The 13,857-nt window shown below is 40.7% G+C and overlaps 1 protein-coding gene across 1 annotated transcript in view; it reads left to right on the forward strand.

The window, feature by feature from the left end:
• RAB8B (RAB8B, member RAS oncogene family) overlaps positions 1-13,857 on the forward strand; it is a 73,208-nt gene that overhangs the window by 53,871 nt on the left and 5,480 nt on the right. Inside the window, exons 2-5 of the mRNA XM_004622018.2 lie at positions 220-280; positions 5,706-5,766; positions 11,956-12,033; positions 12,971-13,060. Coding sequence (XP_004622075.1) covers positions 220-280; positions 5,706-5,766; positions 11,956-12,033; positions 12,971-13,060 — 290 coding nt within the window. The remainder of the gene's footprint in view (positions 1-219; positions 281-5,705; positions 5,767-11,955; positions 12,034-12,970; positions 13,061-13,857) is intronic.

Genomic DNA, 13,857 nt, shown 5'->3' on the forward strand with positions numbered 1-13,857 from the left:
TCAGGTTGCTTTTATTGTGTGGAAATTCGGTGCAGGGTAATTAGCATTCTTTTCTTCAGCCCTATTCAAAGGAAACATACCATTCACACCCTCTCTGGGTTCACAGTTTCCAGTTGGAGAGCATTTTTTTTTTTCCCAATAGAAATCTTTGTTCTTAGCCTAATAAGACTTGGATTAATTTGAAGAAATTTAGTATGTCTTTTTCTTTTTTTTGGACAGGAATTGATTTTAAAATCAGAACGATAGAACTGGATGGGAAGAAAATAAAGCTTCAGATATGGTAAGTTTAAAAAATTATATATGTATGTATACGTACAGATACACACACAGCTTCTGCTTTAATTATAACTGAAAGTGGGGATTAAAATCTCGACACGTTAGAATCCTGGGGAGTTAAAACACCACTTACTTATTGGGATGTCATACTGGTTAATTTGAAGTGAAGTGACATGACAAGCTGCTGGTGTAAGAATGACAGCGAACTGCTCTGTGAGAAGCCTTGCCTCCTCCAGAAGATGGTAATACTCAGATGCCACAGTTTGAGAAGCCAGGGCTGTCTTTGACTGCTTAATAGACTCTGTTTATTCTTCGCCAAATTTGTGTCCAAATATGAAGATTCATTGCCTTGTCAGTGTGTCACAAATGTATAGTTTCTTTGAGTTAAAGTTGTCTCAGCTTGGGACTGGAGTGAAAGAATAGCGGGTAGGACACTTGCCTTGCATGTGCTGATGTGAGTACCATCCCTGGCCTCCCATGGTCCCCTGAGCCCTGCCGGTAGTGATCCCTAAACCCAGAGCCAGGAATAAGTCCTGAGTACCAAAAACTTTGGGACTCCAAAACCAAACAAAACAAAGGCAAGCAAAAGGTGTCTAAACTTCCTGCTTTCTTCATTTTATAGTCCCGTGTTCATTGGCTCCTTATATGAAAATAAGTTGTATATATATATATATATATATATATGTATGTATGTATGTGTATATCTATCTATCTATCTATCTATCTATCTATCTATCTATCTATCTATATATATATATTGCTTTTTGGGTCACACCCAGCAATGCACAGGGGTCACTCCTGGCTCTACATTCAGGAATTACCCCTGGCGGTGCTCAGAGGACCCTATGGGATGCTGGAAATCGAACCCAGGTCGGCAGTGTGCAAGGCAAACGCCCTACCCTCTATGCTGTCACTCCAGCTCCCCAAGTTGTCTACTTTTGCTCCTTTTAATATACCTGTGTGAACTTAATTACTGGACCACCCATAAGAACCAAGAAGAGTAAGAGTAAATTTTCTCCTTTCCCGAAACTCTGACTGTCTCAAAATTGAGGACTTGGGATCAACTGCTTCCCTTATTAATTCTTCTTCACTTATTAATTGACTGGTTGCTGATGATAACTGTGTTTCCATCCAGCAGTGATATCTATCATTATTTGCATATTTATTTTTCATTAAATTAAAAATGGAGAACATTAGATTGGTAAGTAATGGGGGAGATAGCCGGGGAAAATTATCATTTTCATCTCATATTGTAGTGCTCAGCTCAAAGGCCTTATTGTTGTAGTACTCCAGACAAAGACTCTAGTAAATTCCAAAAAAGAATCTTGTGAAAAAGTAATTGTTCTAGCTACAGTGGATACATATGGTTCTCCAGATTGCCAGGTTTTTGTCTTGAAATCCTAGGAATTCTTAGATTTTTTTTAATCACCTGTACAATGGACCTAACTTTCTTTAGTCAGGGCCTTCCATATGGCTATATGGTCAGGTTTTTCCTTTGGCTATTTATCTTCTCTGACTCTCAGAACCCTGAAAAGATCTAGAACATTATATTGAAATGCACTACTCTTTTTCAAAGGAAAATGGGATTTAGACCCATTTTAAATCCCACTGGAGGTCTTGCATCTGTGGAATGACTACCTGCACCTCCTGAAACTTCGCATCATCTCCATGTCTTATCCCAGTAGAGTGGCCCCAAGGATACTTTGTTGGAAAACATAGCTACGCTGGTGGGCCCCTTGACCTATTTATTTCATGTATTAATAATTTAGAGACATTAAAATTATTTTTAAGGAGGCCAAGCAAAGACATTCTGCTAATTTATTCTCTCCCAATCAGTAAGGAGTGTTTCTCGAAGCTAGTTGGTGAGCAGCTAATATGAGTAAATGCATTATGGCCTGACACTGTTTTTCAGGGCTCTCAGCAGCAAACAGGTCAGTGTTTGTTTGTTTGTTTGTTTTGCTTTTTGGGTCACACCCAGTGATGCACAGGGGTTACTTCTGGCTCTGCACTCAGGAATTACTCCTGACGGTGCTGGGGGATCATATGGGATGCTGGAAATCGAAACCGGGTCGGCCGCATGCAAGACAAATGCCCAGTCCACTGTGCTATCTCTCCAGCTCCCACACGTCAGCATTTAACCTTCATGGCGAACGTGCGTGTGTGTGCTGGGGTCTCTCCGCTCTGCAAACAAAGTTGGTTCTCAATCCAATACATTTGACTCTTTCACAGCATGGAGGTTAGGAGCACCAATCCTGCCCAATCAAAATCTAAGTACGACTTTTTTTTTTTAATTGAATCACCATGAGATACACAGTTACAAAGCTGTTCACGATTGAGTTTCGGTCATATAGTGTTTCAACACTATCCCTTCACCAGTGCACATTTCCTGCCACTAATGTCCCCAGTTTCCCTCCTGCTCACTCCTGAGTATTACTTAGATCCTTTTTAGTGGGGTATTTGGCATCTGAGAATTCTGCCAACCACTTGATACCTGCAGATCAAAGCCACGTTGTTCAAGAGTGAGCTTTAGGTTGCTAGAATCAAGGAAATTTGGGTAGTCTGCTCAAGCCCCAGTTCTCCCCATGATTTGTGCCAAGCAAAAACTTTGTGTGCCCAGCCCTGATCAGTGAGAGAACAACTGGATCAGAGTGTGGGTGAGGCCTGGCCCTGCACTCAGCAGCTGAGACAGAAGCTTGAGTCTCATTGCAGAGTGAGCTGGTTAGTGGCAGACCTGACGTGACAGTCACCCCAGCCTGTTTCCTCTCCTGCAGAGGAGGCTTAGGATTGTGAGGGCAGCACATGCACAATTCTTGTCAGGTATAACCCCAGAGCTTGGGGGTGTTAATGTTTTTAATTTTCTCTAATTTCCTTAGATCTTGATCTTTTGGGGTTAGTATGCATTAGATTTCCAGTATATTTCTACACATGCCTCTTTCATCCCTACAGTTAAATAGTACAATTTAGTTGTCCTCGTACCAGAGGCAATTACTTAGTTTATTGGCTGTAAGTGGCAAATCCAGAAATACCAATTTCCCCCACCTCCCTTAAAGGAAATTTGACTTCCTTTCTAGGGATTTTTTTTTCGATAAATGTAATTAGAAACTTTTGCATTTTTAAGATTGTATTTAAATTGCATGCTACCAGCTAAAAGGCAAGAATGGATGAAAGTTTATGTAATTTTGAGTTGTTCATATTTAAAAATATCTGGAAATATTGCCAAAAATCATGTTTTCAACTTAAGGCTCCTATTTAATCACAGACTCCATTGCTGAGAAAATTCTTAAGGAGTTCCGTTTTAGCATGCTCTGTTGAGCAGAATTCACACAGCAGTCAGCCTGGACCTATTGCGTGCCTTGTGCAGAAGTCAGACTTCCGTCAAGAGAGCAAAATGCCTTCATTATTAGACATTTATAAAAAGAATTATAACTATCTCTAGGATCTATCACATCTTCCAGAAAGGCAATGGAGAGGATTATTCACGACTTCTACTCGGATCTCTTTGACAGCCATGTCCACCTGCCCATGTACCAAATTCCTCCCAATGTTCTCCCTTCTGAAATCTGACACGCCATTTTGTTGGTAAAGACGCATACAGCACCTGGTCCAGACAAGGTCAGACCCGAACACCTGAAAAATCTGCCGCCAGTACTCATCAATACACTGGCTTGACTCTTCACACGCTACCTGTCTGAATGCAAGGTTCCGTCTCAGTGGAAAACCAGTAGGACCATTCTGTTGTACAAGAAGGGAGACATCCACGACATCGGCAACTATCGCCCAATCTGCCTGCTGTCTGTCGTCTACAAGTTGTTCACTCGTGTCATCCTGAATAGAATAGGCAGAACACTAGACAAAGGACAACCATGCAAGCAAGCCGGGTTCCAAAGGGGATTCAGCACGATAGACCATATCCACACAGTGATCAAACTCATTGAAGTTTCATGAGAGTTCAAGATGCCACTCTAACGTTCATTGACTTCAAGAAGGCCTTTGATTCTGTTGAAACTGAGGCGGTCATCAAAGCCCTGGCCAAGCAGGGTGTTCAAACTCAGTATATCAAAATCCTCCGAGAGCTGTATTGTGGATTCACCACCAGGATCTCACAAGGAAGTGATCATTGATGTAATGAGGGGTGCGGCAGGGTGATACTATTTCACCGAAACTCTTCAGTGCCACCCTCGAGAACATCATGCCATCATGCGACGACTGGAATGGGAAGGAATGGGAGTGAAGATAGATGGTCGGCAATTATACCACCTCCGCTTCGCTGATGACATCGTTTTCATAACACCAAACATTAGCCAAGTGGCACAAATGCTGGCTGACTTCGACCACCAGTGTGGAAAGGTCGGATTGCAGCTGAATCTCAACAAGACGGTGTTCATGAAAAATGAACTGGTCCCTGAAGCTCCATTTGCTCTCAATGGAACGAACATCTCCGAATGCAGCAGCTATGTGTACCTGGGTCGAGAAATCAATATGAGGAACGACTTGGTGCCACAACTGCGCAAGAGGAAGAGAGCAGCATAGAATGCCTTCAAGAGCATCGAAGAAGTGGTTAAGAGAACGAAGAACCTCCAACTCTGGGCACATCTTTTCGATTCCACCATTCTTCCTGCACTAACATGCCTCAGAGACCTGGGCCCTACGCAAACAGGATGAGAATGCTATTCGGGTATCCCAAAGAGGAATTGAAAGAGTAATGCTAGGAGTATCACGTCTCACTCAAGTGAGAGAAGGAATCCGGAGTTCTGACCTCTGTCGATGGTCAAGAATCAGGGACGCTGTCTCGTTTGCCAGGGCATCAAAAATCAGACGGGCCGGTCATGTCCAGCAGAGACGACTGCTGGACTAGAGCTGTTACTGACTGGATTCCACGGGACATCAGAAGACCTCGTGGCTGCCCACCAACTAGATTGTCAGATTTGTTCGTCAAATCCCTGAATGAATGGTTTGAGGCTCTTCCTGTTCCTGGAGCAAGAAGATATCATTGGGCTGCAGTAGCACGCAACAGGGACAAATGGAGACGTTACTGGCACCCGCTCGAACAAATCGAAGATCAACGGGACAACAAGTGATACAAGTGATACAAGGAGTTCCAAAATATAGGACTATTTTCTTTCTCCTGCTTGTTTGATTAGCATAGCATGCCAGTTCCTAACAGGATCCATGCATTTTCCTATTGCTGTTTTTTATCAGTGAGTTCTCAAGTTCTTTACCCAGTCCTTTGAACTCCAACAGGTTGCCCTAGTTGACACAGCCTCCTGCTTCTAGATGCCAGCTGGATCCTTTGTCTCTCCCGCCCCTCCCTGCTGAAACCTCTGCATATGTGAACAGAGCAGAACTCTATCTGCTACCAATTAGGGACTCTCTTCTCTAGGGCAGATGATGACTTTTGCAAAACTACTCTTTTTTGTTTCACATTTTAGGGACACAGCGGGTCAGGAAAGATTTCGAACCATCACAACGGCATACTATAGAGGAGCCATGGTGAGTGTGTTTCAGGGTTTTGTAATCCTTCTGTTGAAAGAAAAACTTGAATGTTCCCTTCTTAAGGCTATAGGATTCAACCGGAGTCTCGTAAACAGAAGCAAGTGGATTTTTAATGTGAAAACAAGTCATTTAGAAGGCTTAAAAATGTTTTGTGTCTAGGGAATTATAATCTTGTCATTTGCTTAAAATTAGAGTCAAGATACACGTCTCTCTTTCATTTGCTGTTTTCCAACCGATAGAAAGATGATGTAAGAAACTTTTTTTTAAGATCAAAACATGTTTTAATTACAGCATTCTCTGAAGTACACCGAAAATACTTTTTATCTAAGTATTCCCAAAACATTTTCTAAATTTTGTTAACCTAATCATGACAAACCTATTAAAAACAGCCAAAGTAAGAGGTATTTTTAACTTCCAGGATAGTGTACTTTACATTCAACTGTACACTAATTTATACTTGTACCTTCCCAAACGGTGGCAGTAGATTTATGCTCCTGATGTATATTTATACTTCTGTTTTTTGTATCCAATAATGTGTGCTACATATTCACATGGAGATGATTTGTTTTATATTTATATTTGTCTAAGCAAAAAATAACTAAAGCTTGATATTAACATGATACTTAATTGGAATGATTTTTTCAATGAGAGTGGTCTTAAAGGAGGATTTATTTATTTATTTATTTATTTTATTAATGAATCACCGGATATAAGAAACTTTTATGGACTCACAGCTAAATCAACTGTTTTAATGAATGATAGACCTAAATGTCCAAATCACAAAGCCAACAGCGCTGAAATCAATGAGATTCAAACTTTAACAACTGAACTTAAAAAGGAGCTTGTCAAGAAGACAGGCTGGGGATTGGTGGAGGTAGGGGAGGCCGACCTAGGAACATTGCTTGAGGGCAGTTGACACTGGTGGTATTGTTGCGTGTCTAACTGAACTATGAATAACTTTGTAAATCATGATCCTTTACTAAAAATAATTTTTTTAAATTAAATAAAAAATAAAAATGTTTTGTGTTTCATAACTATACTTTGCCACTGGTGTTTATCATATTAATCATGTAATTGTAGATGTTTTAGAACTCTTCCATATATTCCAAATGAATAATATGTATTTTGGGGGTGACCTTTACTTTAACTCATACTTTTGGCACATCTTAGCCAGCCACACAAGCTCTGAGGGTCAGTATGAATTTCTTGCACCTTTGTGTCGTTGTCTTTCTGATTCTCTCACCAGATCCATGGCATCAGCTACTTAGGGCTTATCTCTCCAGACTCTGCCACCAGTGCTCCGCCAGCAGGCCAAGAAATAACTGATTATCTATGACTCTTTGAGGCTTCCAGTCAGGTGGATCTGGACTACCAAGCCCTTCTTAGCCACATCCCAGTTTTATTCTTGTTATCATAACTTTATCTCTTGGCCATTTTCCAATAAAAGATGCTTCATTTATGCATCCCATGTAGATGGCTTGTTTGCTATTAGTGTATCCCTTCTACTGCTGAGATGGCGGGGTTGAATCAGTCAGCTTAGCAGCACAGCTGTTCTGAACCCTGCCGGAAGCAACAAGGTCTGATCTGGATCAGACCTTTCAGACTTAGCCTCCATATGGTTTGGAGCTTTGAATTTTCTTGAAGCCCAGTGTGTTCAAAGTATCTTGGAAGTTTGAGTAATTGAGATGAGTTCCAATTAGGAACTGCTGTCATATGCAGCTTGTTGCTTAGAAGGTGGTTGTCTGTGCCAGGAGCTGATTCAGGAGTTAGGCATTACCTGACCCTGGTCTGATCCCTGGTACTTCACTCCCCTAACACCCTTGCCCCAGCTTCACCAGGTCTCGTTCTGGAGGCTCCATAGAATCACCTGTAGTGACTCCTGGCACCCCTGGGCATGACCTTCGAGCCACCCTCATCTTCTGTTCCCCTTCTCTGCCCACAAAAGATGTTATGCTCTAGGGAGTGATGGTAGGCAATCCCCTCACCTTTAGGAAGGTGTGATCTGAATCTCCTGCTTCTCAGCTATGGTTTCTTCCCTCTCTATCTACATTTGGGCTCTATTATCTGAGGTGCAGTAGTATGTTTTCACAGAGGACTGGGTTTCCTTTTTATTTTTATTTATTTATTTTTCAGTAAACACTAAGACAGTGATTTTAATGGCTCCATTGTGAGATAGAACAATTTTCACAAATTTTCTTTTATTGAACTATTTACTCCGCCACCACTTTCCAAGTGTCACATTCTTCCACGATAGTACATTGGATGGCGTTCCAATTTTAAAGCTTATCTCTGATGCTCTACACCGCTGAACATTTATATATGCGTGTTCTCTGCACTTTTTTCTGCACATCCACCCTATAACATTTCAAAGATGGAAGCGTCATCATTTTAAGAACAGATGTCAGTTGTTTACTATTTTGCTTAGATTGGAATCAAAGGGTGGCACTTGTATGCCAGGAAGTAGTTGTTTGTTTCCCTCTGGAAGGATTTTTAGAGATAAACATACTGTCAGTGCACCGGGGCTATTTTAGGCTTTTTCCTTGCAGGTCACTCCCAACAATGCTGGAGGACCTTGCTGTGCCAGGGGTAGAACCAGAGCTGACCACATGAATGACTAGTATGTTAGCCCCTGTACTGTCTCTCTATTCCCCCAAAAGAGCCTCTTAAAGGAATCATTTCAAATGGTTTATGGGTAAATTTTATGTGCAGTATCTTAAGCCTTTCTCTTAATTCAAGGAAAGACATCTTTTTGTTGTTGTTGTTTTTTTGTTTTTGGGTCACACTTGGCAATGCACAGGAGTTACTCCTGGGATTACTCAGGATTAATCACACTCAGGAATTACTCCTGGCAGTGCTCGGGGGACCATATGGGATGCTGGGAATCGAACCTGGGTCGGCCGCATGCAAGGCAAACGCCCTTCTACCCGCTGTGCTATTGCTCCAGCCCCTCAAGGAGAGACATCTTGATACCACGTGCAGACTTATTTTCACTAGAGAGTGGGAGCAGAAACAGATATGAAGCTAATGTTTCACTTGGGTGTTTTGCTTTAGTTCATGGTATGAGGAAAGAGGTCACTGAAGTGTGTTATTTAATATAGAGGTTGGTATTACCTCTCTTTTCCATTTATTCATTGCCTAATCTTTTCTCCCCCTCACCCCCGCATAGTCACTGTCACTGTCATCCTGTTGCTCATCTATTTGTTCGAGCGGGCACCAGTAACGTCTCTACATCTCTCATTGTGAGATTTGTTGTTTCTGTTTTTGGCATATTGAATACGCCATGGGTAGCTTGCCAGGCACTGCTGTGCGGGCGCAATACTCTCGGTAGCTTGCCAGGCTCTCCAAGAGGGGCGGAGGAATCGAACACGGGCTGGCCGCGTGAAAAAGCGAACGCCCTACCGCTGTGCTATCGCTCCAGCCGCCCCCCCCCCATAGTACTAGAATAATTAAAAACTGTTTCTTTTCTAAGATAGTTTTGTCTTTTACACTTTGAAGGTAGGGGTTTAGTACTTTTTGTTCTGTGATGTTCATGGTTGGCACATAGCAGATGCTCAATAAAGACTTCCTGAAAAGGTGAATGAGTAGAAAAGTTTAGATCAAGAAACAACCTTAAATAAGTGTTCAGAAAATCTTCCTCCCGTGGCTCCCTCAAGTCATCTGTTTCAGTGGGATGCGGGACCATTTTGTCTTTCTTATCTCCAAATGGTGGTACTGTCAGGGTCGGTTCAGCTGGATGAGGTGTACAGTGCACCTAGCGTATTGATAACACTGTACTGGAAGCTGCCACTGTGGCCTTGGGTCTGCTTCAAACTGTTCAGCATTTCTAGTCATAGTAGACCCTGATGGACTGTCAAATGGTCCATTAAGGGGAATAAAGACTACAATATGGCATTCTCATCATTTCCCATAGACCATTTTATGAATGCTGAGGGAGCTGTTGTTATCAAATATGTGTCTATTATATCTCTACATGTGTATCTATATCTAGAAAGAGAATGTGCTTTCACTGGTAAGCTTGAGTTTCTATGTCCAGTGGATTCCAAATGTCAGTTTACAAACAAATATAGGAAATAGTCCAGGCCTTCTGTTATTGGACTAAGATATTAATTAATAATAGCTTCTGTTTATTGAGTCCAACCTGTTTCCTGGGTTCCAGGTTAAGTCTGTTGTATCTTATTAGATCTTCAAAAGAATCCAGCATAGAGGATACAGTGTCCCCTGTATAAGCATGGAGATAAGAGACTAAGAGGGATAAAGTAATGTCTCCAGGAAGTCCCTGGAGAACATTGTAGAGCTTAGTCCTGAGGCCTCTGATGGCCTTTTCTCTTTCTATACTAAACAGCCAGAGGGCCACTTGATAGGCATGTGATGGCATGGTCAAGCTTGTTTAGATGGCCAGAAGGGTAGTAAGACAGTCATTTGACTGATTTTAACATAGCTAAAGATGTTGAATCAGTGATCAGATTCCACTTCAGGACCCAGGAAGACAGCTCAAAGGGCTAGTGTACTTCCCTTTGCATCTGGGGATTGAGCATAAAAACCATAATATGCTCAGTCCCCAGCATCACAGGGTTTTCTTGAACTCATTCCCTAGTTCTCTGGTTGCTGTTCATTTCTTTTCAGGCTAGTTCCTACCTTCTACTTTTTTTTTATTGGTTTCTTCCTTCTCATCTTAGAGCTCTTTAATCTTTTGCTTAGTCTCTGTTATTCTGCAGTTCAGAGCATCTATTGACTTTTTTTTTTAATACCACCTACCATGTTTTTCATTTCTGTCTGTAATAGTTTTTTTCGTTTTGGCTCTCATATTTTCTACCATGTTTTTCATTTCTGTCTGTAATAGTTTTTTTTTTCGTTTTGGCTCTCATATTTTCTTGTGCTTTGCTGATTACCTGTGCTATTGTTTCTTTGAACTCACTAGACTTCCTCCTCATAGTGTCACTAAAGACACTGTCTAAAGATTTACTGGTGTAGTTTATGTCTTTGGTGATACTGCTTTCTCTCACTGAGTTTCCTGGGCTTTTATGTGTTTTCCCCATTGATTTTCTAGTGTTGTTCTTGTGTTGGAGGCAGGATCGGTGAGTCTTTGTACTTAACCCCCTGGAAGATACTGAGGGATTATGCTGGAGATTGCTTTCAGGTTTCTGTGCCTGTCCTGGGATGGTTAAGCAACTAGTGGAAGGTCAAGCAGGAGCTGTGGTGTGGGCCCTTAAGATGGCCCAAGTCGGGTGTGGAGGCTTCTGGGACCCACCTCGTAGGGAGGGGCTCTGACTCCTATGCAGGAATAGACCCAGTGATTCCAGCCAGAGTCAAGCCTCAGTCTGGATGGTGGACCAGCAAGCAGAAGGTCAGCTAGACATGGGATTTAGAAAAAAAAAAGATGATGTGCCTTTCATCAAACCTCTAGAGCAAAGGCATTGTATTTTAAGTGTCTGATATACTTAGTGACATTTGAATTAGTCCAAATAAAAAAGGAAGAGTTTTAAAATTATGTGATAATAGTGTAACTCAAAGAATAAGAAGGCTGTTTCTATTTGGAATAAGTAAGTATACAGCAGAAGTAATTACTGTCTCTGTCAGTGTTGTCTCTGTTTGAACTTTACACACACACACACACACACACACACACACATATACTCATTTACTTGGATTAGTTAAGTAGTTATGAATCCAGAATGCCTTCTACAGTAACCAAATTGTTTTCTTCTTTCACCCAAGTTAATGTTGGGAAACTGATTAGATTAGTTCTATTTCTCCTTCTTTATCTGCAAAGCAAGACAAAAGGATAACTATAGAAGCCATTTTTAGGAAGAAGCTGTACATCTTTTAGGCTGTAGCTTCTCCCTGCTCCCATGTTTTCAATTTTTCAATCAGGTCTTGCATTAACTGAAAGATGTAAAGATGTAGTTGGCACAATTCTTATCTGTGAGTTCACATAGAGGGTGCATCACCTTTACCATAATCACTGATTCATTAAAGGTTAACACTAAAAAATTTACCAGAGTATTTATTTACATGGTGAGACATTGGGAGAATTTACTTCCTTTTGCTTCTTTCTTCATTTAAAATTTATTGTGAACCCTCTTTGCCCAGACTTAAAAAAAGAGAGAGAAACCAAAGATTCCTCAAGCAGGAAGTACATTAACTTTGTAATTTAAAGTATATCAAGATCTCTTTTTTCCTTTATAGGGAATTATGCTGGTCTATGACATCACAAACGAAAAATCATTTGACAATATTAAAAACTGGATCAGAAACATTGAAGAGGTACGTTTGGGTGGAGAAAGGTGATCGTGGAGCTCATCATTGCGATGATACAGGAATGCTCTTCTGGCTGAAACTGCTGGGGGCTTGGAACTGGCTCCTGTCTGTGACGGAGGCAGCAGAGCTGCAAGGACAGGGCAGACCTCTTGAAGGGGGACCTGTTGGAGGAGGGGCGAGAGCATACAGAGCGGTAGTTTTAAGGAATTTTAGCAGTGGACCAGCTCTTGGAAATAGTTTACCCCAAGCCCGCATTTTCATGCACATGGGGAAACTGAAGGCAGAAAAACTGGATTTCTTTCTGAGCTCAAAGTCTTTAAGAAGGAGAACTAGCATTCAACATCAGATCCCTACTGCCTGTGTGTTCCTTCAGTCATCTTGACTAGCAAGAATAGCTTTATTCTGTCAGGACAACTTTCTGGTTTCATTCCAGATTGATGGACAACAAGGTGTTTTTTTTTTTTTTCTCAGACATTTCAGGGAGAAATCTGACTCTGAAATCATTTTGTATGTTCATATATATATGTACATATATATATTCATCTACTTGCATTTGTTTGTTAGGTAGTTATGAATCCAGAATGCCTTCTACATTGACTCCTACAGTAACCAAATTGTTTTCTTCTTTCACGAAACCAAACTAATATTGGGAAACTGTCACTAGATAGTTCATTTTCAGTAGATATTTTTCATTCTTTATCTGCAAAGCAAGACATAAGAATGACTCTATAAGCCATTTTTAGGAAGAAGTTGTACATTTTCTTAGGCTGTAACTTCCCCCTCCTCCCATCTTTTCAATTTTTCATTAGGTCTTAGGTTAACTGAAAGCTTATTTATCAGGCCATTAAATAATCCATGGCTCAGTTTCTGACAAGTTAAGATTTGTTTATTGAATAACTCTGTCTTTCTCAGGCTCTCTTTATGGATTTTTTTCTCCCTACAGCATGCCTCATCAGATGTCGAAAGAATGATCCTGGGTAACAAATGCGATATGAATGACAAAAGACAAGTGTCCAAAGAAAGAGGGGAGAAGGTAAGTTTGAATCGAATTTGTAAAGTTTGGAATCCCTTTATGTGAAGCATTTATTTTCTTAGCGTAATTTAATTATTGGTCTAAGATTTCCAAATATCTATATTTTAGTTCTTTCCAAGCCAACAAAGAGATGTAATCTGTACTTGAGCGGTGTGAATTAGTATTCAAGATTCAACTCCATATACTGTGTGGTCATGACTCATTCTTAAAGAATTTGCTGTTTTCAGAGAAAAACAAATGGCTCCTTTTTAAAGATTCAGCTTTAGAGTTCAGGCTACTTCTTCCATATCCATGTGAAAATGCCCAGTTTTGAAAAGTTTAATTCATTCTTTCTGGGAAAGAAAAGATTAGTCTAGGGGAAGTTTTAGCAGTAAGCAGTTTCATAATTTCTTCCTAAGTATTTTGCGATATACTAGATGTAGGATATTATGGATAAACTTCTTTTAACTCATCAAGCTATGAAATGTCATTTATAGACATTTCTTCATGTATGTTGTGTCCTGTAAAATAAATGTTTATTTTACAGTCATATTTATGTCTGTAACCTTTTTTTTCATTTTGCTTGTTTTGTTTGGGGCCACACCCAACAGTGCTCAGGGGTTAACTCCTCGCTCTTTGCTCAGAAATTATTTCTAGTGGGCTCAAGGGACCACATAGGTGCCAGGGATCAAATCCATTTTGCCACATGTAAGCCAGCTCCCAACCCACTGTACCATCCTTCTAGTCCCCTCTCTGTGACATTTTCTAAATTGATCTAGAGGCTTCAGTTTTAAATTCTTGAAGTTTAGCTTCTTGTG

Source organism: Sorex araneus, chromosome 1 (genome assembly GCF_027595985.1).
Source record: "Sorex araneus isolate mSorAra2 chromosome 1, mSorAra2.pri, whole genome shotgun sequence".
Lineage (NCBI taxonomy): Eukaryota > Metazoa > Chordata > Mammalia > Eulipotyphla > Soricidae > Sorex > Sorex araneus.